This window comes from Petromyzon marinus, unplaced genomic scaffold, assembly GCF_048934315.1.
Source record: "Petromyzon marinus isolate PM22_M1 ecotype Great Lakes invasive population unplaced genomic scaffold, UKy_Petmar_22M1.pri1.0 PM_G_Scaffold_14, whole genome shotgun sequence".
Lineage (NCBI taxonomy): Eukaryota > Metazoa > Chordata > Hyperoartia > Petromyzontiformes > Petromyzontidae > Petromyzon > Petromyzon marinus.
This window is the reverse complement of record NW_027422695.1, coordinates 1,098,380-1,124,550: the sequence shown is the minus strand read 5'-3', so window position 1 is coordinate 1,124,550 and position 26,171 is coordinate 1,098,380. Positions and strand designations below refer to the sequence as shown.

General features: G+C 45.0%; 1 protein-coding gene across 2 annotated transcripts; it reads left to right on the top strand.

The window, feature by feature from the left end:
• Positions 1-5,721: 5,721 nt before the first annotated feature.
• LOC116937353 (baculoviral IAP repeat-containing protein 7-B-like) lies at positions 5,722-24,623 on the top strand. 2 transcript variants are annotated; one of them, XM_076059867.1, is made up of 7 exons: positions 5,722-5,850; positions 16,218-16,763; positions 18,336-18,489; positions 19,718-19,817; positions 21,778-21,838; positions 22,917-22,968; positions 23,668-24,623. In XM_076059867.1, exons 2-7 carry the CDS (start codon positions 16,437-16,439, stop codon positions 23,859-23,861), a joined length of 888 nt encoding a protein of 295 aa, XP_075915982.1. In that variant the 5' UTR covers positions 5,722-5,850; positions 16,218-16,436; the 3' UTR covers positions 23,862-24,623. The 2 variants fall into 2 exon arrangements, with proteins under 2 accessions (XP_075915982.1, XP_075915981.1); XM_076059866.1 differs by having other exon boundaries at positions 23,665-24,623.
• Positions 24,624-26,171: the final 1,548 nt, after the last annotated feature.

Below are 26,171 nucleotides of genomic sequence, written 5' to 3'. Positions count from 1 at the left end.
AAGCCACTGTAAGCGTGAACAATCAATCAAGAACTGAAATGATTTATCAAATCTTTCCAATGATTGCTAAGATAGAATCCATCTTCTCGGTTGAAATTGTCTCTGTGTTTGTATATGTGGATAGCCTCATGAACGAATCTCTCATGGAAGCCAGATGGCTTACAAAGAACCTCCGTCTTGGAAAAGTCAATGGCATGTGAGCCTACTGAATTAGAACAATGATCTGCTACGGCCGAGGTGTTGGTCCTACCGTGTTTAAGGTCTGCTTTATGTTCACGAATGCGGTCCGAGATATGGCGTTTGGTTTCTCCAATGTAACTACTACCACAGAGGCAACTTAGTTTGTAGACACCAGGGTATTGTATGTCCGGAATCACATCTTTTACAGACGGAACCAGATCACGGATTTTATGTAATGTGTTGAAACGGACCGCATTCGTGAACATAAAGCAGACCTTAAACACGGTAGGACCAACACCTCGGCCGTAGCAGATCATTGTTCTAATTCAGTAGGCTCACATGCCATTGACTTTTCCAAGACGGAGGTTCTTTGTAAGCCATCTGGCTTCCATGAGAGATTCGTTCATGAGGCTATCCACATATACAAACACAGAGACAATTTCAACCGAGAAGATGGATTCTATCTTAGCAATCATTGGAAAGATTTGATAAATCATTTCAGTTCTTGATTGATTGTTCACGCTTACAGTGGCTTTCAGACAGCATACATAAAAACAAATTTCGTCTCCCCCCTCCTCTTTTCAAAAAATAGATGGACTAGTCCTGGCAAACAGCCAATCGTTGCGCGTGACGCAAACGTTATTTTTATATATATAAATAAATATGCCGTTTTCAAAATAAATTTATGCAAACCGACACACCTGATGATGACCGTTTGAGTTATGGTCGAAACGTCGTGAGAATTTTTTATTGTTTTATATATATTTTGTTATTTTGTTGTTTCTCTTCAACGTGACTTTACCGAAAAAACTAAGAATATGAATTACTGCAGTCACGAAAGCTTTAAATCAAAATTTAATCGCCTCTACGGGGAGGGTTTTCACATAACTTTAAGATCCTTCAACAAACTCCGGGATAAGAAAGCTCAGCTGATCGAGTCTCTCACCTTCCTGAAGAGATGCCGCGACTCTGGGGTAATACCAATCGCATTTACACTCACCTCTGCTACTGTAACTTCTTCTAATGCGAAACGAATTATTTTCAAAACTAGCTTAGCTCTTATCTCAGAAAAAATCAGACTTATACGCACAGAACTAGATCAGTTAGACAAGACACTCTACAAATCACACTTATCATTGACGGCAATAATGTCCACATCGGATTGGGAACATGTAGACAATATGACTGCCTCTTCAGCTGCTACTATGTCGACCAAATGTAAGGAAAACCTGATTTCCAAATTTAACCTCCTATTCAACAAAAGACCGGACCCACACACCAAAAAGTTAGACGTTAATAAAGTCGTAATTAATCGCAGTAACAGTTCTATTTCCGATGGTCTGAAATCCGTTTTAGCTAAAGGTCTAAACTTTGCAGTCACACCTAAACACATACCAGTTAATGATATAATTGCCCAAGTAGACGTTGCTCTCAGGGGCCTGGGTCACATCGCTGCAGACGTAGCAAGATCTGAAATCGCTGCAACCCTCAAAAACGCTAAGATGCCAGCTAGCAACCTCAGCAAAGATGAGCGTTTTGAATTATATAAATTAAAAAAGAGGAATGATATTGTAGTTCTCTCAGCTGACAAAGGCAATGCTACTGTTATCATGGATAAAATAGAATACAACAACAAAATTAAAGAATTACTCGACGATGGTAGTTATACAAAAATAAAAAGAGATCCCACCAACAGCCTCGTCACACAAACCAACAAAATAATTTCTGATTCAACCGCATTAATTGATCAATCTAAACAGTTTTCGTTGAAACCTTCTGCTGCCAGGCCACCAAGATTATACGGCTTACCAAAAATACATAAAGTTGATACACCTCTTCGTCCCATAGTCTCTACTATCAGCTCCCCCACCTACAAACTAGCTCGTTTTTTGTCTGAAATCCTGCGTCCTTTCACTGGAAAGACCACCTCTGCGGTACAAAATTCTACTCACCTGGTATCAACAATCAAGGGTATTTCCCTGTCCCCAGACGACCTGCTTGTCAGTTTTGATGTAGTTTCCTTATTCACCAAGGTTCCTGTACCTGACACCATTGCAATCATTGAAGACTTGGTTCATCAAGGACTAAACACTGAGGTACCCCCCCTGGTGAGACACTGTTTAACCAATACATACTTCACTTGGAATGGAACTTTCTACAAACAAACTGAGGGCACCCCAATGGGCTCCCCCCTTTCTCCAGTTATAGCTAACATTTTCATGGAGAAATTTGAGACTGACGCCATCCAGACTGCCACTCTGCGCCCAACCTTATGGAAGAGGTACGTGGATGACACTTTTGTCATCTGGCCACATGGCCGGCCTGCTCTAGACCAATTCTTCGACCACATCAATTCCATACACCCAGCCATCAGATTTACCATGGAAGTCGAAATAGATGGCAAGATACCTTTTTTGGATGTCCTAATTAAAAAGAGACCTGATGGTTCAATGAGCCACTCTGTCTACAGGAAAGCTACCCATACGGATGCTTATCTGAAACCGGATTCCCACCACCATCCATCACAGAAGAATTCTCTCATCAAGACTCTGTATCATAGAGCCCAATGCATATCCGACCAGGAACACATAAGCAGTGAACTCAAGCACGTACACCAAGCTCTTAGGGCTAATGGTTACTCCGACTATACAATCCGCAAAGCTATCACTCAAACCATGAAGAAGAACCCTCTTGAGGAGCCTTTCAAAACCATCACTTTACCCTACATTGCTGGGATCACAAAAAAGATCTCCAAAATCTTGAATAAACACAAGATCCAGGTCCGTTTCAACACATTACATAAAATCCGTGATCTGGTTCCGTCTGTAAAAGATGTGATTCCGGACATACAATACCCTGGTGTCTACAAACTAAGTTGCCTCTGTGGTAGTAGTTACATTGGAGAAACCAAACGCCATATCTCGGACCGCATTCGTGAACATAAAGCAGACCTTAAACACGGTAGGACCAACACCTCGGCCGTAGCAGATCATTGTTCTAATTCAGTAGGCTCAAAAAATAGATGGACTAGTCCTGGCAAACAGCCAATCGTTGCGCGTGACGCAAACCTTATTTTTATATATATAAATAAATAAATATGCCGTTTTCAAAATAAATTTATGCAAACCGACACACCTGATGATGACCGTTTGAGTTATGGTCGAAACGTCGTGAGAATTTTTTATTGTTTTATATATATTTTGTTATTTTGTTGTTTCTCTTCAACGTGACTTTACCGAAAAAACTAAGAATATGAATTACTGCAGTCACGAAAGCTTTAAATCAAAATATAATTTATTCAGTTACAGAGCCGCTCGTGAGAGGGAAGTGACGTCATACTACTTCCTGCTGTCGCGAGATAACAGGAAGCTGCCGTGTGCGCGATTGCTCTGAAATCCGAGGTGAGAAATTCTCATCGTTGTGGTGGTGGTTGTTGTGGTGGTGGTCGTTGTGGTGGTGGTGGTTGTTGTTGTTGTTTACCAAGGTAGAGCCTCTCTCTGTCGTAGGGATGTCAGTTGAGTAGCAGCGAGCATGGGAATCGATGTCCAGGTTGGAACTTTACAGCGCGGGGCCTAGCCACGTGGGGCCTTGCCTCCTGCCCTCGCCTGATTGCATTCACTTTAATTATCTCGCTTAAGTTGAATTTGTCTTCACCCGGCTCGCCACTTTGTAACTTTGTTTTATTGTAAATATTCACGCAGTTTTTATTTTTTTCACCAGGCCAAGCCCGCTTGAGCTGCTATACCGCTCTTGTTATCAGAAGCGACCTGCCCACAACAACACAAGGTGAGGCTTTATCAACGTGTGTGAATGTTTTGACTTAAAACTTTGGTGACTGCAGGAATTAATATTCTTGGTTCTTTCGGTAAAGTCACGTAGATAGAAAATAAAATTAAAATAACATATTGTAAAAATAATTAAGAATTGTAAATAAAGCAAAAACCACGTCGTTTCGATCGCAGCACAAGTGGTCTTTATCTTATTGAATTTAATCTGTTATTTTTATTTTCAATCTACGTGAGTTTACTGAAAGAACCAACAATACGTGTGTCAATGTAGCTATCGGTCAAAGACACTAAGCGCGTGCCGCTGTTGACTCTGAATGTGTGGAGGGGAACACCTTCATCTCGGGGAGAGAGAGACAGAGACACGGATAGCCTCGGCTATGTTCATTGATCCTCGATTCATTACTTGGTGGAGTGAAGAAGAATTAATGCTGAGCAGATGAAGGTGGCCAGGCATGGTGCTGGTCACACCACCACCTGTTTACTCATGGCAGTGTGTGACAGTGTCAAGTTTGTGTTTGCAGTAAAGTCTATTAACTCTATTATTGGTTTGTATATATTTTATTATTTTGTTGTTTCTCTTCAACGTGACTTTACCGAAAAAACTAAGAATATGAATTACTGCAGTCACGAAAGCTTTAAATCAAAACTCTTAGACATTGTTTAAAAATAACATGGAGTCGATTCCCGTTGAGGCTTCCGACGTTTTAGATGGAGTCGATTCCCGTTGCGGCTTCCGACGTTCAGATAGAGTCGATTCCCGTTGCTGCTTCCGACGTCCAGATGGAGTCGATTCCCGTTGCGGCTTCTGACCTTTTAGATGGAGTCGATTCCCGTTGCGCTTCTGACGTTTTAGATGGAGTCGAATCCCGTTGTTGATAACATGGGAATCGATCGTTGGTAAATGGAGCTCGTGGAATCGATTTTCAATGGGGGGGGATAAAGCGGGAATCGAGATGGTAGTGATTATAGCTGATGGAATCGATTACCATTGGGATAATATTGGTGTATGACCGTTTGAGTTATGGTCGAAACGTCGTGAGAATTTTTTATTGTTTTATATATATTTTGTTATTTTGTTGTTTCTCTTCAACGTGACTTTACCGAAAAAACTAAGAATATAATATTGGTGTAGTTATATTATTGTTATTGCTCCTCTGTTTAAATATAATTTACGTGCAAACTTTGCCGACTACACACTTATTAAAACAATGCTCTCGATAACTTTTACCCCGGGGTTTAAATATTGTTTTTGTGATTTAACAAAAACCCCCCGAAAGAGCGGGAAACATTGAACGTCCTGCTCACTGATTGGTCCAAGCGGCACCCGGCCACCTCCCACCATCGCCTTCTCCTATTGGACGCTGCCTTCAGCAGCGTTGCGCTCCTATTGGCTCAGCAAACTCGGACCACGATTCGCGTTTCGTCATCATAGCTCGACACGATTCAGGACTGAGAAGGAATCGAAACAACGGAATCGCGTTCGAGTCAAAAACATTTGATTTAAATATGGTACGTCAACAATACAACTTTTTTTTTACATTTATTTACACCGGCGCGAATGCCAACGCGAGTTTTATTGTCGATGTTGAGTTTTGTAATTTCTTACTGTAAAAAAAGTTTTCCTCAAAGTCGCTCCCACCTCGGAGCCAATCGGATTTGGCGTCTCCCTTCCCACGTGACGCGAAGTTTTTTTTGTTTTCCCGCCAATTTGTTTTGGCTCCTCCCCCTCACCCACCGCCATTTTTTTTTAATTCGTGAGGGGGGTGCAGACGCCGGAAAATTTATTTTTGTTGCTCAATTAACGACGAGGAGGAGGACGACGACGAGGAGGAGGAGGACCCGCTAGGAGTGTGAGGTCGCCACTTTTGAGAGAAAGCGTGAGGTAAAGAATGCCCTCTACCGTCCAGGTTGTGGCGTGTAAGTTTGGCCTTTAAGGGTTGGTGTTTAACGGCTGCTGTTTAAGGTTTGGAGTTTAAGGGATGGCGTTTAAGGGTTGGTGTTTAAGGGTTGGCCTTTAAGGGTTGGCCTTTAAGGGTTGGTGTTTAAGGGTTTGTTTTTAAGGGTTGGCGTTTATGGGTTGGCTTTTACGGGTTTGCGTTTAAGGGTTGGTGTTTAAGGGTTTGTGTTTAAGGCTTGGTGTTTAAGGCTTGGCGTTTAAGGATTGGTGTTTAACGGGTGGTGATTAAGGGTTGGCGTTTAAAGGTTGGTGTTTAAGGGTTGGTGTTTAAGGGTTGCTGTTTAAGGGTTGGTGTTTAAGGGTTGCTGTTTAAGGGTTGGTGTTTAAGGGTTGGTGTTTAAGGGTTGGTGTTTAAGGGTTGGTGTTTAAGGGTCGGTTTGCTAGGGTTGGTGTTTTAAGAGTTTTCACGTTTAAACAGAGAGAAAGCGTGAGGTGTGTGTGTGTGATGGTGTGGTGATGTACACTCTGTGTGTGTGATAGTGTGGTGGTGTGCACTCTGTATGTGTGATAGTGTGGTGGTGTGCACTGTGTGTGTGATGGTGTACACTCGTGTGTGTGATGGTGTGGTGATGTGCGCTCGTGTGTGTACCTGGCGCAGCCTGAGTGAGGCCTAGCTAGATCGTGCGCCTGGCGCAGCCTGAGGCCTAGCTAATAGTGCACCTGGCGCAGCCTTAGTGAGGCCTGGTTAGTCGTGCGCCTGGCGCAGCCTGAGTGAGGCCTAGTTAATCGTGCACCTGGAGCAGCGTGAGGCCTAGTTAATCATGCACCTGGCCCAGCCTGAGTGAGGCCTAGGTAATACTGTACATGACACAGCCTGAGTGAGGCCGAGTAAATCTTGCACCTGGCGCAGCCTGAGTGAGACCTAGCTGATCGTGCACCTGGCGCAGCCTGAGTGAGGCCTAGCTGATCGTGCACCTGGCGTAGCCTGAGTGAGGCCTAGTAAATTGTGCACGGGACACTGCCTGAGTGAGGCCTAGGTAATCGTGTACCTGGGCCAGCCTGAGTGAGGCCTAGTAAATCATGCACAAGGCACAGCCCGAGTGAGGCTTCCAGTTACTGTAGCGGCCTAGTGCGTGCTCCGTCCACTGCTGCCCTGAGGGAAAGCCGCGCTCTCTCGGCTGCTGCCCTGAGGGAGAGCCGTGCTCCGTCCACTGCTGCCCTGAGGGAGAGCCGTGCTCCGTCCACTGCTGCCCGGAGGGAGCCCCGTGCTCTCCAATACTGGCTTGAGGGAGAGACGCGCTATCTCCACTGCTGCCGTGAGGGAGCCAGACTCTCTCTCCACTGCTGCCCTGAGGCAGGGTTGTGCTCTGTCCACTGCTGCCCTGAGGGAGAGCCGTGCTTCTGTCCACTACTCCCCCGAGATGTCGCGGGCGCTGCCCCAGAGCAAGGAGGTGCTGCTGCAGTCGTTCAACAAGCGGCTCAAGGACGACGTGCGCTCCATCCTGGACAACTTCACGGAGATCATTCGAGACGGCCAAGGGTTGTGAATGAAGAGTCCCCTGTGTGGGCTTCAGTGGGGCCGTCTGGACGGGCAGCAGAGACACGAGAGGCCAAGAAACGACATTCCAGTCGTGGGCTGAGCTCAAGGAGGGCTAATTCGAGCACCATCCTGCGGCGGGGAAAGGAGGCGGTGCAAGCGGTTCAGCCGAGCCTACAACAGCCAAAAATCTGCTGTCTGGGAGAGGGGGGTGGGCGCTGTTCAACCCTAACACATGGGCGAGAAGCCGTGCATGTGTGACGAGTGCGGCAAGACGTTTTTCTCACGCTCGGCCTACAAGTATATATATTTTTCTATTCCACTTGTGTGTAAATCTGTGTATACCCCGGATATTTTAGAGATGGCAATTCTCCTGCTGTGTATCCTACTGCTGTCCCTCCCGGCCATGTCTAGTGCCACACTCAACTCTACAAACGGCTACCCTCGTTATTTTGCATCAATACTTGTTGCTCGATTTGCCACTACACCTGCAAATGAAACAGCTCATAGACACTTCTACACTCCATCATTGTATCCTTTTAAACCCTATCTTTGTCCTATTACTTCACCAGCACTCCTTCCAAACTTCATTCTGCTCTTAAAAATAACACCATCTGCGAGCTGCTGCTATTCGTCCAAGGTTCGCCGCTCTTTCTCCTTTCACAGAAAATACTTATTTCTGGGTGGTATTGAGCTTCATCCTGGCCCAAATGAAAAGAGCTCGTATAATTCTGTAGATTTTTCTGGCAGGAAAGGTGTTGGTGTTCTACATGTCAACATCAGAGGGCTTGTGATTAAATTAAGTCAACTAAAACTAGAAGTGGCAAATCTTGACCCGGACTTTTTTTGCCTAACAGAAACATTTCTCACTCCTGCCGTCAATGACTTGCAGATTACGATTGAAAACTACAACCTTTTTCGGCTTGACCGAGGATCTAAAGGAGGTGGAATTGCCATCTATGTTCGTAACACTATTGCATGTTCACCAGCTCACTCCTTGTTTAAAAAATGTTGCTTTGAAGGTCTGGCTCCCAGAATAACTCTCCCAAATAATCAACAGATATTGGTAGTGTGCTGCTATAGACTGCCTTGTGGGAAGGATGTTGAAGCTGCATCGGCACTGAGAGAGCTTTTTGGGGGCCTCCCTAAAGGTGAAATAATTTTAGTGGGTGATCTAAATTGGAATTGGCTAAACCCGCCGGCCGTGGCCACAAATTTTACAGATGAATTTAACTTGTTTCAATTAATAAATGTCCCCACAAGACCCAACCTAAAAAATTTGGGACAGTCAACTCTACTTGACGTCCTATTGACAAATGCCCCTCACAATTTCGCACTGACTGGTGTTCTGGGTAATAACCTTAGTGATCACTCCTTCATTTTTGGTGTGAGATCATCAGCCAGACCCAAAGCCCCCCCTAAAATTGTTGAGAAGCACTCTTTGAGGCACTTCAGCACTCAGGCATTTACAAATGATGTGCTTCACTCGGATATTGATAAGGTCTGTGATATCCCCAACCTGACTACGGCTTGGGAGACTTTCAGGTACACGTTTCTCCAAATTCTTAACAAACATGCTCCGTTGGTTAGATTTAAAACTAAAGGCAACCGCCCACCATGGTATGATCCTTTGATTACAAAGCTCATGAAAACTAGGGACAAGGCTTGGGCATGTGCTCAGAAAAGTAATTTGGTAAATGACTGGCTAGAATACAGGATTTTAAGGAATAGATGCGTAAAAAAAATACGGCATGCAAAAAATGCCTATTTTTTCTCCACTCTCCTGGAATCACATGGAAATACCAGGATTTTTTGGAAAACAATCAAATCTATTGAAAAGGCATCCAAAACAGAAAATCTGTCCGTTGAGCTTCACCGAAATGGGGAATATTTTTCAGATCCCAAAAAAATAGTTGACAATTTTAACCTTCATTTTTCTGAAGCTGGTAATCTTTTTGATAATGTATTGGGAGTCACCCCTGCTCCTGCAAATTCCTACACCCCTGTCCAAACATTAAACGAATTTAGTTTCCAACCAATCCACGAAAGTAATGTTCTGAAACAACTGTCCTACCTCAAAGGGTCCTCCTCTACCGGGGCAGATAGTTTTCCCGTCTTTGCTCTACTAACTGTTGGTCACCTAATATACAAACCTATAGCCCAGGGGTCGGGAACCTTTTTGACTAAGAGAGCCATGAAAGCAAAAAATTTGGAAATTTATTTCAGTGAGAGCCATATAATATATTTTAAAAGTGAATTCAACTAAATGTCAGTATAATAAGCCTCTGAATTTATTCTTTTAAATAATGTTGTTATAACACTCACCATTAATGCGACTTCTGGTGCTGCATGGATTTGCTGATGTCTTTGTAGTCGGGTTGGTACTTGGTGAGGTTAAGCTTCATGCAAGCGTTGAGGCTTTCATCCGTTAAACGTGATCGTAGGTTGGACTTGATGTTTTTAAGATGTGAGAATGACTGCTCACATGCATACGTAGATCCAAACATGGTCAATACAGCAATACTCACACGCTGCAGTGTGTGGTATGTGACAGGAAGCGCGTTCCAAGTTTTGAGAATCAGCTGGTCTTCGGGTTAGAGTTTTTTCATTTCTGTCCACATGTGCTTGCTCGCCAACTCCGCTTTCTGTCGTGTGATTCTTTCCAAATCTTCATTCAGTGACTTGAACTTATCACCCACATGTCTGAGGCCTTCAGGTCAGCCACTTCTGCTTCAAAATCTCTGACGGAGACACCAGGGATGTAATTCAGGTCGGCTGTGTTCAGTGAACACTCGTTTGGATGGGTGATGAACTTAAAAAGACGAGTGTGCTCACGAAATTCTCCAAAGCGTGCTTTGAAGGACTGTAGGAGACTGGATGTGCAGCCAGCTAGCTGGTGGAGATCAAGGTTTTGAATGGGCTCACTTGCTGTGCATGCATCTTTAAATTGGCTCAGTTTTTCAAAATGTAGTAAACGACCTGTTTCAAGATCCGTGATGAAAAGCTCCAGCTTGTTTTCAAAAGCAAATACAGCTTGTTGAAGGGATAACACTGTATTTCCAATGCCTTGCATTTTCACGTTGAGCTGGTTCAGATGTTCAGTCAGATCTACGAGATAGTAAAACTTGAGGAGCCACTCGGTGTCAGCTAGCTCAGGATGCCCGACGCCTTTCATTTCAAGGAAAGTCCGGATTTCGTTCAGGCAAGCCGCAAAACGGCTAAGCACCTTCCCTCTTGACAACCAACGCACATTGCTGTGCAAAAGCAGACCAGGATAGTTATTTAAAACTTCATCCAGCAGTGTTTTAAACTGGCGATCATTTAAGGCTCGGGCAACAATAAAGTTGATCACACGAATGACCAGCGACATCACTTCGCCAAACTGCCTGTCACACATCTGAGCACAAAGTGCCTCCTGGTGTATAATGCAATGGAAACTTAGGATGGGTCTATTTTCATGTTCACGGAGAAGCGCCACAAATCCTTTGTTTTTCCCCACCATACACGGAGCACCATCAGTACACACTGAGAGAAGTTTATCCATAGGTAGACTTTTTTCTTGAGCAAACTCCATGAAAGACTTGAATAAATCCTCACCTCTTGTGGACCCTTTTAATGGCAGAACAGCAAGACTTTCTTCGCGCAGTGTGTCACCAACAGCATATCTTGCAATCACGCTGAACTGCGACAAATGGCTCACGTCTGTTGACTCATCCAAAGCCAGAGAAAAGAACGGCGCTGCATTTATGTCCTTCACTTGCGTTTCCTCCACTTTGTTTGCCATCACGATGGTACGATCATGAACAGTTCTTGCCGACAGAGGCATGTCTTGTATCCGTTTGATTATCTTGTCTTTGTTCGGAAGATCATCAAAAAGTTCATTGGCTACATCCAGCATGAACGTTTTAGCATACTCGCCATCTGTGAATGGTTTTCCATTCCTCACTATTGCTAAAGAACCAGCAAAGCTAGCCGAATTATAGTCACCTTGCCGGGTCCATACGCGGAGTTGCTGCTGGCTAGCTTGCACCCTGCTCAGAAGCTCTTGGCACGCTTTCTTTCTGCTGTCTCCCGCAGGGTATTTTGATGCAAAGGTAGCGTGGCGCGTGTCGAAGTGCCGCTTTACATTCGACCGTTTCAACGATGTAATTTTGTCATTGCAAATTAGACACACCGCAGAACCCGCTCTCTCCACAAAGGCGAATTCTTCGGTCCATTCGTCCTGAAATGTACGATACTCGTCGTCTTTTTTTCTTTTCGCCATCTTCTTCGTCGAAGGATTAGCTTTGAGCTAATGACCGAGCAGACGCAGTCTCAGACTGATTCAAAAGGGGGCGTTTACCTGTTTTACCCAGCAACGGCAAACGTAGGCCAGTATCATCCAATTAAAATAATGGACAATTGCTCCTGCAGCCCTGAACAGGACATGCGCAGTGAAAAATCGATGGATGGATTAAAACAAGTGAGAATATTTTGTTTTATCTGCGAGCCATATGCAATCATCAAAAGAGCCACATCTGGCTCGCGAGCCATAGGTTCCCGACCCCTGCTATAGCCCATATTTTCAACCTGTCCATCAAAGAAGCATCAGTTCCTCTAGAATGGAGACATTCCTATGTCCGTCCACTTCACAAAGGGGGCCCTAAAGATGATCCCAATAACTAGCGACCTATTTCAATTTTGTCCCCATTGATGAAAATTTTTGAAAAATTATTGAACTACCAAATTAGCAGTTTCCTCTCCACCAACAATCTACTACATCTAAAACAATCTGGGTTCCGAAAAAAATACAGCACCACATCTGCTGCATTAGACTCTTTGAATCTAATTTACAATAGCCTTGATAATAAGCAGTACTGTACCTGTCTTTTTCTTGACCTGTCCAAAGCTTTTGATACAGTTGACCACAACACCCTGCTTAGTAAACTAAGTTGCCTCGGTTTTTCCGAGAACACAGTACAATGGTTAAAAAATTACCTCTTTTCTCGCACCCAAACTGTATTCACAGATGGTTGGAGGTCAAACAGTGTTAAGGTAACAAAAGGGGTTCCACAGGGTTCCATCCTCGGCCCCCTCTTGTTCTCTCTTTATGTCAATGACTTGGGCACTGAACTGGATCATTCAAGGGTAAATCTTTTTGCAGATGACACGATACTGATTACTGCTGGCCGCTCTCTGGATGACGTGATTGCTAAGCTCCAGGGTGATTTCAACAAACTACAACATCAGCTAGTTTCTCTTAAACTAGTCCTGAATACCTCCAAAACCAAGGTGCTATGCTTCTCTCCGGGACTAAAGCAGGAAGTTATTTTTTCCCCAATTACATTCCTTGAATAATTATCAAATAGAGCAAGTCAAGATCTATAAGTATCTTGGGGTCATCCTGGATTCAAAACTTAGTTTTGAAGATCACATTGATTATATTGGTAAAAAGACAAATAAAAATTGGTTTTCTGTATCGACACAAGCACTGCTTCCCCCCAATGTTTCGTTTGGAATTGATAAAAGCTACCATACTGTCTCTACTTGACTACTGTGACATCGTGTATAAATCAGCCCCAAGTACTGTACTGAAGAAGCTTGATTCCATCTATCACTCGGCCTTAAGATTTGCATTGAACTGCCCATATAAGACTCACCACTGTGATCTCTACATTGGGTCAAACTTAACATCTCTTAATGTTCGACGGCTTGTGCACCAGATCTTATTTATTCACGATGTACTTACAAAAAATTCCGCAGACTACCTACTGGATCTCCTCTCTGTTTCAAAGAACAAATTTGACCTCAGGTCTTCGCTCATTTACCAGCTTCACATTCCCTATTGCCGTACAAAAACTGGAGGAAGGGCCTTTGCTATTGATGCCCCTAGGGTCTGGAATGCTATTGCCAATAAACTGCAACTTGAATCACTAACTATGAGATCTTCACTCAAAACTGCTCTAGAGGAGTTGTACAACCCTAGCTGCCACTGCTATTCAGTGGCCTAAAATATGGCTCTAGATTTTGGTGTTATAATAAATTTATGTAGTTTATTGTAAAAAATTCGGTCACACTCCCTATGATCACTGTTACATTGGATTTATGTCTTTTATTTTGGTGATTTCGAAAAGTTTTTTTTGTTTTGGCCATGTTTTTGTTTATTGTAGTACGGAGTTGACTGATGGTCTTAATCTTAGTTGTCTTGTGGTTGTTGTTGTTATTTTGACTTGCATCCCACTGGGATTTTTGCACGCAGCGTTGGTGTACGGTGCTATTTCAGGAATATTTTGATATTTTTTTCCTGTATTTTCTGTTTGCGCAGTCACATAATCACTTTAAGATGTTTTCTTGTTCATGTTTTTTGTTTGTTGCAGTTGCACCTGATTCAAGAGCCGAATGGCTCACAGGGCTATACCAAATAAATGAACTGTGAACTGTAAATTTGCAGACGATTTGCAGGTGCAGCAGTTGTTGAGTCTGTGGACGCTAAAGGGGCTGCAACTAACCCAACTATCGTGCAGTAAACCGATGTGATAAAATCGAAGTATAAATTACATCAATATAATGAATGTACTCAGTATATTCTTCAATAAGCTGAGCTATTAACACAGAGCAACTGGGTATACACTACGCTATATAATGAATGCCATATAGTAAACCAATACAAAACTAAAATATAAACTACCTCAATGTTTTATGAGACCTCCTTTACCAGTAACAAGATATAGTAATAGGTTTTACTCTTTTAACTGGCACAAAAACTGACACCTTTATTCAAGGCATCATGTGTTGTGGTTATTACAAACATGATGCCTTGAATTTTGATTTAAAGCTTTCGTGACTGCAGTAATTCATATTCTTAGTTTTTTCGGTAAAGTCACGTTGAAGGGAAACAACAAAATAATAAAATATATATTATATTTTCCCTTCAACGTGACTTTACCGAAAAAACTAAGAATATGATGCCTTGAATAAAGGTGTCAGTTTTTGTGCCAGTTAAAAGGGTAAAACATATTACTATACCTCAATGTTATCAATAAACTCTATATACTCTCCAACCAGCTGAGCCACCAACAATAAGTCGTTATATATCACAATGCCATATGGCGAAACAATGGGTGGATTCTTCTACTATATTTGAATCTTTCGTGACTGCAAGGATCCACACTCTTTGGTTCTATTCGGTAAAGTCACGTAGGTAACAAAAATAAAATAACAAAAATCTCACGACGTTTCGGCCACAACGCAAGCGGCCTTCATCATGACAGCAGGGTCCCTTCACCTGATGAAGGCCGCCTGTGCTGTGGCCGAAACGTCGTGATTTTTGTTATTTTATATTTTAATTAACCTACGTGGTGACTTTACCGAATAGAACCACAGAGTGTGTGGGATCCTTCCCCTCACCTCCAGCACCACGGACAGCGACGGGCCCCATTCACACGGACGAGTCCATCCACGCTCCTCGGGACGGAGGAGGGGGGGGAGAGAAACAGCCACGAGGCGCTGTTATACTCCACGTTACAAACCACAACGTTAACCGTGCTGTGAGAGGTGTTAAGAGGCGGTGCCAGCGAAAGAGCTGCGGTCTGAGGTCACCGTAAAAATACAATTAGTTTAGAACCGACGTGATTTTACCTAAAGAACCAAGAAGATTAATCCCTGCAGTCACGACAGCTTTAAATCGAAATCTATCGTGCAGTGTTGAGTCTATGGTGTAGTGTTGAGTCTATGGTGCAGTGTTGAGTCTATGGTGTAGTGTTGAGTCTATGGGCAGTGTTGAGTCTATGGTGCAGTGTTGAGTCTATGGGCAGTGTTGAGTCTATGGTGCAGTGTTGAGTCTATGGGCAGTGTTGAGTCTATGGTGCAGTGTTGAGTCTATGGTACAGTGCTGAGTCTATGATGCAGTGTTGAATCTATGGTGCAGTGCTGAGTCTATGGGCAGTGTTGAGTCTATGGTGCAGTGTTGAGTCTATGGGCAGTTTTGAGTCTATGGGCAGTGTTGAGTCTTTGGGTAGTGTTGAGTCTATCGGGCAGTGTTGAGTCTATGGTGCAGTGCTGAGTCCATGGTACAGTGTTGAGTCTATGGGTAGTGTTGAGTCTATGGGCAGTGTTGAGTCTATGGGCAGTGTTGAGTCTATGGTTAGTGTTGAGTCTTTGGGTAGTGTTGAGTCTATGGTGCAGTGCTGAGTCTATGGGTAGTGTTGGTTTTTCTCACACCAGATAACTCTCGAAACTCCGTTTGGTACAGGACCATCCAGACTGTGTGTGCCCCCTTTTATTGCTGTGCATGAGTTTGTCAGAAGTGACAGACTGAACTGTTTAATTCTTAACACGTAGGCTTTGGCGACCAATATCATCCATAATAGAGATTGTTCTGTTTACGTGACAACCCTTACCAGTTGGCCGTGTCGGGTGGTGGCGGGTTTAACATTAATATATTTACGCAATCTAACCCACAAAAAGCCTTTGTGTATGGATGAATTGTTTAAACCAAACATTTCAAGTCACTTAAATATTTTATTTTGATTTAAAGCTTTCGTGACTGCAGTAATTCATATTCTTAGCTCTTTCGGCAAAGTCACGTTGAAGGGAAACAATAAAATAATAAAATATATATACAAAACAATAAAAATTATCACGACGTTTCGACCATAACATAACGACCGTTTGTGTTATGGTCGAAACGTCGTGAGAATTTTTATTGTTTTATATGTATTTTATTATTTTATTGTTTGCCTTCAACGTGACTTTACCGAAAGAGCTAAGAATATCACTAAAAGATGTCCGTTTTTAATGACGCTTGCCGCCCCAACATTTTTGTTCCCGCATTCAGGAGCCGTCGAGGGTGACAACAGGGGTCGTGCCATTTCCCATCGCCGGTTTTTAAACTACCCGTTGAGCTACGAGCTCCGGGATCTCTTCGATGCCTTGAAAGGAGGAGAAGGCCTCGACGTTTCTTGAGCGATCTTTAACAAGAGACCCCCGGGCGGACTCGTCCCTCGCAAAAGCATTCTTTTCACCCCAAATCGCCCCGTATTTTTCCGCCGGGTCGATGCCGAACGTCGTAGACTTTCGGGCCTCCCGCAGGGCGTCGGCGGCGGCGAGACGCTCTGCCCCCCCGATGCCCCGCTTCGACCGGATCCCGCGACCGTCGGCCTCGAAGATGCTGAGCGAATCGGCCAGGCTGCTGTCGTTCTCCAAGGGGTGGCCCCGGTCGTCCCCCGTGCGGCCCGCGGACTTGGCGCGGGCCGGACTCTACCGCATGGGCTTCAGCGACCTGGTGGCCTGCTTCCGCTGCGGCGGGATGATGCATCGCTGGGAGGAGGGGGACGACCCCGCTCGGGAGCACGCCAGGCACTTCCCCGCCTGCGCTCGCGCGGTGGGTGACGCCAGCGACGGCGCCGGTGACGTCCTGACGCTTGTTTTGGGGGGGCGAGGCCGGGTCTTTCCTAAAACTAGTGCGGGGTGCCGCTGAGAATTTGCAACGATTGGCACGAAGAGATGTGCCTCGGGGTTCTGGGTACCGATTGGAGATAATTCTAGGCGTGTTTAGACGACGATGGCGAACGAGCGGAGACCCTTTGGCTCGTTGAATCCATTGACGCGCATTCGCGGTCAGATTCGTGTTATATTAAAAAACGATAGTCCAAAAACAAGTGTGAACATTTCTTTGTAAGCACCCTGTGCTAACACAGTTATTCTTGACCTGGCGAGGGCCCTACTCAGCGCTGCGATGACGTAGCTATTTATTTCAGATGCCGACCCTCTCCGTCACGCAAAGCAGCGACGTTGCTCAGCGAAGCGGGCTCAGCATCGTTGCGTGGACATTTATATTTGCCGAATACCCTCGCACGTGGTGACCACGGGGGGAACAGAGAGAGAGAGAGAGAGACACGGAAACTCCAAATAGGCAGAAGCAGGTGTCAGGGTCGGGTTTTGAGCCCATGACCTCCTGCATACCAGGCGAGGTCGTTCACATCTCCTGGCTACCGCTGCGCCCTTGTAGATGAGTCTCAGTTCTTCAATGCTTTGTGCCTATAACCATGTTCAATGATGAGACTTTCCCGCTCCCCGCGCTGAAGAGTCGGCTCGCTCATTTGACAGCAGAGCCACGGCAACAAAATCAATTAAACTCTGCCCACCGTTGTAAAGACGTTGCAGCTGCCGTAGAGGCGGTCACGTGGATTTCGGATTAACCGGGGCAACGTATTTGTTCGGTTAAAGCGCCACATGACTTGTAATAAAAATGTCCAAGAATTAACCATTGTTGTATAAACTGTTTTTAGATTATATTCTTAGTTTTTTCGGTAAAGTCACGTTGAAGAGAAACAACAAAATAATATATATAAAACAATAAAAATTCTCACGACGTTTCGACCATAACTCAAACGGTCATCTTCAAGTGGACTTCAGGGGAATATCCACGAGTTCTTAATCTCCGTCAAAATCTCAGGTGTGCGGTTCATCTGCAAATCGAACAAACCGCGCGCGGATCATCCAGAGTGTACTGTAATTCAAATCAAGATTCTACTGTAATGTTATCTTCTCTATAAATTCCCCCACCTGTTGTATATGCCGGGTCTTGAAAATTTTAATAAAAATAATAAAAATGAAATGAAATTTGGAAAAATGCGTAATTATCCGAAATAACGTTAATTGATGTAATTATGCGCATAAGTTATGCTAGTTATGGAGATGTAATCGTATTAAGTCATGTAAATGACTTAACCTTTTTAGGCCAGTCTAAAAAGGTTTTGTTTCGAAGATGTCGTTTAAAAAAAAACGATTCCAATGCCCTCACGGCTTCCTGGGGAGCCTTTCCAAAGGGCGGGGACAATTCGATGAGCTCACTGCGTCACCGTCGTCGCCGTCGACGCTGCCGTCGCAGTCGTCATCGTCGTCACCGTTGTCGTCGTTGCGTTTGTCCCTGGGTGGCGCCTTTTCCCCGCAGGCCCCGTTGCCGCCGGCCACTCAGGATGGCGCCGACTCCGGACTGAGTCCAGAGATGCGTTCGTTCGGGGCGCGACTCAGATCTTTCGCGAGCTGGCCGTACACCGCCAATGTGTCCCCGCCTGAACTGGCCTACGCAGGCTTCTACTATTCCGGTACGGTTTGTGCTGCTGCTGCCGCTGCGTAGAAGTGGGTGGAGGCCTTCCCCGGCGCTGTAGTCGTCCCCGTTTTGTGGGGGGAGGGGCGGCTCTTTGGGGGCAAGCGCCACGGTGGCTCGGAGATGTTGGCTACCTCGCCTGGAAGGCAGGAGGTGGTGGGTTCCATCCTGACGCCTGATGTGTATTTGGAATTTTGGTGCCTCTCTCCCCGTGGTCGCGTGGATTTTTTCTGCCGGTCCTCCGGTTTTTTCCTTGCACATTTAGAAACACGCGTTTAGAGTATTTGGCTGCATTTAAATTCTCATGCGATAAGCCACTTCGTTGAGCTATCGTTTGTGATAGCCAGGTGGTCACCTCTGAAAAAGAGCTAAATAGCAACTCAATGGTCCTAACACCTGGTATCATAAAATAGTATCAATGTTGGTTAATAGTTTTGGTCAAACACCTGAGGGAGGTCAGAATCAGAATATTTATCTATACTGGAGGAATCCATTGAGCTGTGAAGCTCTTTTTCGCATGATGTCCAGTCCGGGCACGGGGGGTAAGAACGTCACGGCAACGAACGGTTTACAAAAACACGATAGGAGTGCGAAGTCCTGTCGGTTCCAAACGTGTTGTAGAGTGTGTACACGAAACACGGGGAATGCCTTTACAAGTTGTATAATCTCCTGAAGATTTAGATGCCACTGGTTCGTCACGTTCTGTAGATGTAGATGCCACTGGTTCTTCACGTTCTGTAGATGTAGATGCCACTGGTTCGTCACGTTCTGTAGATGTAGATGCCACTGGTTCGTCACGTTCTGTAGATGTAGATGCCACTGGTTTTTCACGTTCTGTAGATGTAGATGACGCTGGTTCTTCACGTTCTGTAGATGTAGATGCCACTGGTTTTTCGTATTCTGTAGATGTAGATGCAACTGGTTCTTCACATTCTGTAGATGTAGATGACGCTGGTTCTTCACGTTCTGCAGATGTTGATGCCACTGGGTTCTTCACATTCTGTAGCTGTAAATGCCACTGGTTCTTCACGTTCTGTAGATGTAAATGCCACTGGTTTTTCACGTTCTGCAGATGTTGATGCCACCACCTCCAACTATTGTGAGGCGGTTGAACTTAGGACTCTCGGTCCGAACGGGCAACTGGATGGGTTTGTTTATCTCTGAAAAGTCGACAGTGTCGATAAGTAGGGGAGAGGTCCCTGTAACGTGTTTTCTATTTTGAGTAGGTTACGGAGATCTTGTGAAGTGCTTCAGCTGCGACGGTCATCTACAAGAGTGGGCGCTGGGAGACAGCGCTTGGCATGAGCACGCAAAGTGGTTTCCCAGGTGAGGCGTTTGGCACCTGCTGCGCCCGTGAAATTTATATATATACAGTAAGGGAAAAAAGTATTTGATCCCCTGCTGATTTTGTACGTTTGCCCACTGACAAAGAAATTATCAGTCTATAATTTTAATGGTAGGTTTATTTGAACAGTGAGAGACAATAACAACAACAAAATCCAGAAAAACGCATGTCAAAAATGTTATAAATTGATTTGCATTTTAATGAGGGAAAAAAGTATTTGACCCCCTCTCAATCAGAAAGTTTTCTGGCTCCCAGGTGTCTTTTATACAGGTAACAAGCTGAGATTAGGAGCTGAGATTAGGAGCACACTCTTTAAGAGTGTGCTCCTCTTTAAGAGTGTGCTCCTAATCTCAGCTCGTTACCTATAAAAGACACCTGTGCACAGAAGCAATCAATCAAATTCCAAACTCTCCACCATGGCCAAGACCAAAGAGCTCTCCAAGGATGTCAGGGACAAGATTGTAGACCTACACAAGGCTGTAATGGGCTACAAGACCATTGCAAAGCAGCTTGGTCAGAAGGTGACAACAGTTGGTGCGATTATTCGCAAATGGAAGAAACACAAAAAAACCGTCAATCTCCCTCGGCATGGGTCTCCATGCAAGATCTCACCTCGTGGAGTTGCAATGATCATGAGAACGGTGAGGAATCAGCCCAGAACTACACGGGAGGATCTTGTCAATGATCTCAAGGCAGCTGGGACCATAGTCACCAAGAAAACAATTGGTAACACACTACCTCGTGAAGGACTGAAATCCTGCAGTGCCCACAAGGTCCCCCTGCTCAAGAAAGCACATATACATGCCCGTCTGAAGTTTGCCAATGAACATCTGAATGATTCAGAGGACAACTGGGTGAAAGTGTTGTGGTCAGATGAGACCAAAATGGAGCTCTTTGGCATCAACTCAACTCGCCGTGTTTGGAGGAGGAGGAATGCTGCCTATGACCCCAAGAACACCATCCTCACCGTCAAACATGGAGGTGGAAACATTATGCTTTGGGGGTGTTTTTCTGCTAAGGGGACAGGACAACTTCACCGCATCAAAGGGACGATGGACGGGGCCATGCACCGTCAAATCTTGGGTGAGAACCTCCTTCCCTCAGCCAGGGCATTGAAAATGGGTCGTGGATGGGTATTCCAGCATGACAATGACCCAAAACACACGGTCAAGGCAACAAAGGAGTGGCTCAAGAAGAAGCACATTAAGGACCTGGAGCGGCCTAGCCAGTCTCCAGACCTTAATCCCATGGAAAATCTGTGGAGGGAGCTGAAGGTTCGAGTTGCCAAACGTCATCCTCGAAACCTTAATGACTTGGAGAAGATCTGCAAAGAGGAGTGGGACAAAATCCCTCCTGAGATGTGTGCAAACCTGGTGGCCAACTACAAGAAACGTCTGACCTCTGTGATTGCCAACAAGGGTTTTGCCACCAAGTACTAAGTCATGTTTTGCAGAGGGGTCAAATACTTATTTCCCTCATTAAAATGCAAATCAATTCATAACATTTTTGACATGCGTTTTTCTGGATTTGTTGTTGTTATTCTGTCTCTCACTGTTCAAATAAACCTACCATTAAAATTATAGACTGATAATTTCTTTGTCAGTGGGCAAACGTACAAAATCAGCAGGGGATCAAATACTTTTTTCCCTCACTGTAAATATTAAATAATTATGTGTTCCCCAACACATCCATCGCATTATATAATAATGATGTGTTCCCTGATACATCCAACGCATTATAAGATAATAACAAAATCATAATAAACGCGATAAAATAATAGATATAATGTGTTCCCCAATACAACCATCTCACTATAAGATCATAATATAAATAATAATAATGGTGACGTGCTCCCCAATACATCCACCACATTGTACCCAGCCGGCGTAAAATAATGACCCCCCTCCCCCCGCCTCTCTTCCCGCGTCGTTTGCTGAACAGCTGCGTGTTTGTTGGACGACAGAAGGGGGAAGCTTTCGTCCGCGGGTCGACGCGGCCGCCGGTAACAAAACATTTTCTCGCCAACTTTTGGTTTCGCAGGAGAATCGAGTTTAACGCCGGCGTGCGAACGCGCCGCACGTACGATTTTTTGTTTAGTTTTTTAACGTTGACCTTGGTCAACTCCGGTCGTTGAACAGACGAGACCAGCCTCGTCTCTTGATGGAGTTTATCAGCGGTCTTGAACACAAATAGACTCAAACTTAAACTTCGCAGGCAGCTTGAAATGTTGTTCATCATTCAGGGGTAAAAATACAAAAAGAATGTGGTTTTATTACCAATATGCTTATTGTAAATATAGTAGTGTGTATAGTATAGTAGTGTATAGTGTAGTAGTGCATAGTGTAGTAGTGTATAGTAGTGTAGTGTATAGTATAGTTGTGTATAGTATAGTAGTGTATAGTGTATAATAGTGTATAGTGTAGTAGTGTATAGTGTAATAATGCATAGTGTAGTAGTGTATAGTATAGTATAGTAGTGTATAGTATAGTAGTGTATAATAGTGTAGTAGTGTATAGTGTATAGTAGTGTATAGTGTAGTAGTGTAGTGTATAGTGTAGTGTATAGTATAGTAGTGTATAATAGTATAGTAGTGTATAGTGTATAATACTAGTACAGCTCACACCGGTGTGTTGGAGAGCCAAGCCACAACATTTAGAATCTGAGTACGACGTTTCACCAGTAATTACAACAACAACGAGCTTCATCAGGCAACAGCCAGATTGAATGTACTATATAACTATATATATAACTATGGGGATAATCGGTGTTTTTGGCGTAGAGATCCACGGAAATTTTTTTTATTTTATCTTTTTGGATGCTGCGCGATTTTGAGCCGTCTGCAGCTGCCCTGCCCCCCGTCGTTAGCGGCGACAATCGAGAGCCGGCTCTTGTCGTTCCGTTTGGTTTGCCGACACGCCGATTGCAAATCGAGCGCAGAGTGACGGTGCAAAAAGTCGCGATCGTTTTCAACGCGAGCGGTCGTCGCCTGCGTAACTTATCCATTTTTTTCGGTTCTTCTGCGTGACACCGGCGATGATTCTTACACGCGACGATGTTCATCTTTATTTGTCGGTTCAAAGGCTCCGCTACCGGGACAGACGCCGCAGAGTACAACCGCGGAGATTGAGCACGGTAAGACGACGGATCCCTGCGCACTGTATCAGACCCTCACCTGATACAGGTGAGGGTCTGTTACAGGTGAGGGTCTGATACAGGTGAGAGACTGATACAGGTGAGGGTCTGATACAGGTGAGGGTGATACAGGTGAGGGTCTGATACAGGTGAGGGTCTGATACAGGTGAGGGTCTGATACAGGTGAGAGTCTGATACAGGTGAGGGTCTGATACAGGTGAGGGTCTGATACAGGTGAGGGTCTGATACAGGTGAGAGTCTGATACAGGTGAGGGTCTGAGCCAGGTGAGAGTCTGATACTGGTGAGAGTCTGATACAGGTGAGAGACTGATACAGGTGAGAGTCTGATACTGGTGAGAGTCACGACCTCATGTATACCAGACGAGGTGGTCAACATCTCGCCAACTTTGCGCCCCATATGTAAGCAGTCTGGTGATGATCGACCATCACTTTTTGAAACCGCTGAAAGTGTGTGCGGGTGTGCCCGTGTGTGCTTCTGTCTGCGCGTGCGCTTGCGTCTGTGCATGCGCGCGTGTGTCTCTGTGCGTCTCTGTATGTCTCTGTGTGTCTCTGTGTGTCTGCACGTGTGTCTGTGTGTCTCTGTGTGTCTGCACGTGTGTCTGTGTGTCTCTGTGTGTCTCCGCGTGTGTCTCCGCGTGCGTCTCCGCGTGCGTCTGCGCGCGCTTTTGTCCACAGCAGCGCCATCAACTGAGGAGCTTCTGGACAAGCTGGAAGAGCGGCTGTCCTGCAAGGTGTGCATGGAGCGCGAGGTGTCCACGATGTTCGTGCCGTGCGGACACGTGGCCACGTGCGGCCACTGCGCCCTCTCCCTGAGCCGGTGTCCCGTGTGCCGCGTCGCCGTGAAGACGTCGCTCCGGGCCTTCGTGGTTTAGGCGGACGGCCGGGCGAAGGAGGAGGAGAGAGAAACGACCGCCAGGGATCCTGACCGCCCGTGGCTTCGACCGTCGGGGCGAGTTCGTTGATTGACCCCTCCCCTCTCCCATGCCGAGGCATAAGCCGGTCGCTGGCGAGCGTTCGGCGTTCGTTTTTTCGCGCAGGGAGGCACGGGGAGGGCAATTTCACTTGGCCACCGGCCTCCACCCATAGAGCAGCCTTTTTTGGGGGGGGGTTCCGGAATGTGAAAGGGTTCATTAATAATTATCAGTGTGGTGGTTTTGAAGGCGTATGATGTCAGACTTGGAAAGTGAAGGAAGTGAAGTTTTAAGACTGTTCTGTAATCTTTGCTTTAACCGGATGGTACGCAAAGTTTACACAGTTTCTACATTTGGGAGTTATTACATTTAGAACTCTGTGGAGCGCTTATTGCAACGGGTGGAAGGGTCAAAGATTGCGGTGATTTTAAGGCGTACTTACATGTGCGAGTTATTACATTTATAACGCTGTGGGACAATGCAATGGGTGGCATGGGAAAGCGTTAATAAGAGTGCGTTGATTTTAAGGTGTACGATGTCAGACTTGGGAAGTGACGAAGTGAATGTAGATGCACATATACACGTGTAAGCTGTTACACGTGTAACAGCTTACACATATACATGTGTAACAGCTTACACATATGCATGTGTAACAGCTTACACATATACATGTGTAACAGCTTACACATATTCACGTGTAAGCTGTTACACATGTAACATGTAACAGCTTACACATATACATGTGTAACAGCTTACACATATGCATGTGTAACAGCTTACACATATACACGTGTAAGCTGTTACATGTGTAACAGCTTACACATATACACGTGTAACAGCTTACACATATTCACGTGTAAGCTGTTACACATGTAACATGTAACAGCTTACACATATACATGTGTAACAGCTTACACATATACACGTGTAAGCTGTTACACGTGTAACAGCTTACACATATACACGTGTAACAGCTTACACATATTCACGTGTAAGCTGTTACACATGTAACATGTAACAGCTTACACATATACATGTGTAACAGCTTACACATATTCAAGTGTAAGCTGTTACACGTGTAACTCTGTGGATCGCTTATTGCAATGGGCGGAAGGGTTAAAGAGTTGCGGTGATTTCAAGGCGTTTGGTGCTCGACTTGAAGTGAAGAAGTTACGTTCTGTAAATCTTTACTGGAACTGGAATGTTACGCAGAGTTCACGTGCGTAAACATGTTTTACGTTTGTGAGTTATTACATTAATAAGTAATATTTTAAAATACTTTTTTTTTAAACACTCTTTAATTTAATGTACCCTACTGGTAACGGAATAACTCCACGACTCCAGGAAGTGGCCCCGAGGCTTGGCCACGACGTAAGGGGACCGTGGAGATTTACAGCCAACGACGTCAGTTGAGCGTGGACAATTACACCCAAGCTGAAACATAACGTGTTAAAAAAAGATTGTTGAAAAATATGTTTTTACGCTAGAATACAGTGTTGTCATCATTATGACATAAGTATACCACATTGGTAAGTGGGTTAAGATTGAGTTACTATATTTGATGATACAACAACAACAGACAGAGTGAGTTCATACACAGCGTGTGCAATAATAGCCCCATGGAGCACTTATTGCAATGGTGATGTCATCAAAAATGTAATTGTCGCGTTCCACGGTGGCCGCTCTTTGTCGGTGGTGGGGAGCGGTGGGGGGTTGGTGGAGCGGTCAGCGCTACCAACGCCGGCGATCAGCCGAGTTCCATTCCCGCTCACGGCCAACGCCACAGTGATTGCGATTATCTGAACAACCGGTCCTGGGCCTCCCCTAGGTCGACTTGGCCTCGAATGAGTACCTGCTGCGATATGTAAAGACATCGCCACTGGGGAGACAAAGGCGGCTGTGCGTGGTGTTGACCACCCACCCTCGTGTGCCACAGTGCCGGTAGCCTTCATAGCTGCTGCTACTCGCTAACAGCACTTGCTCCAACAGTCTGTTAAGGCTACACGAGGGGTGATCTTCATAGCTGCTGCCACTCGCTAACAGCACTTGCCCCAACAGTTTGTTAAGACCACACGGGGGGGGATCTTCATAGCTGCTGCTACTCGCTAACAGCACTTGCCCCAACAGTTTGTTAAGGCTACACGGCAGTGGTTGGGGAATCTTTAGGCTGTGTGTGGACGGCTTTGTGTGTTCCTCGCCGCTTTTGTTTCTAAGAAGTTGGCAGGTTTTTTTTTCTTCCATCAGTCGCGTGAGAGATAATTTTCGGGGACT

Coding starts and splice junctions, on each gene's coding strand:
- LOC116937353 (XM_076059866.1), top strand. CDS start 16,437: ATGCCGAACGTCGTAGACTTTCGGGCCTCCCGCAGGGCGTCGGCGGCG. Junction 16,764..18,335: donor TCCCCGCCTGCGCTCGCGCG/GTGGGTGACGCC, acceptor TTTTCCCCGCAG/GCCCCGTTGCCGCCGGCCAC. Junction 18,490..19,717: donor CGCAGGCTTCTACTATTCCG/GTACGGTTTGTG, acceptor TATTTTGAGTAG/GTTACGGAGATCTTGTGAAG.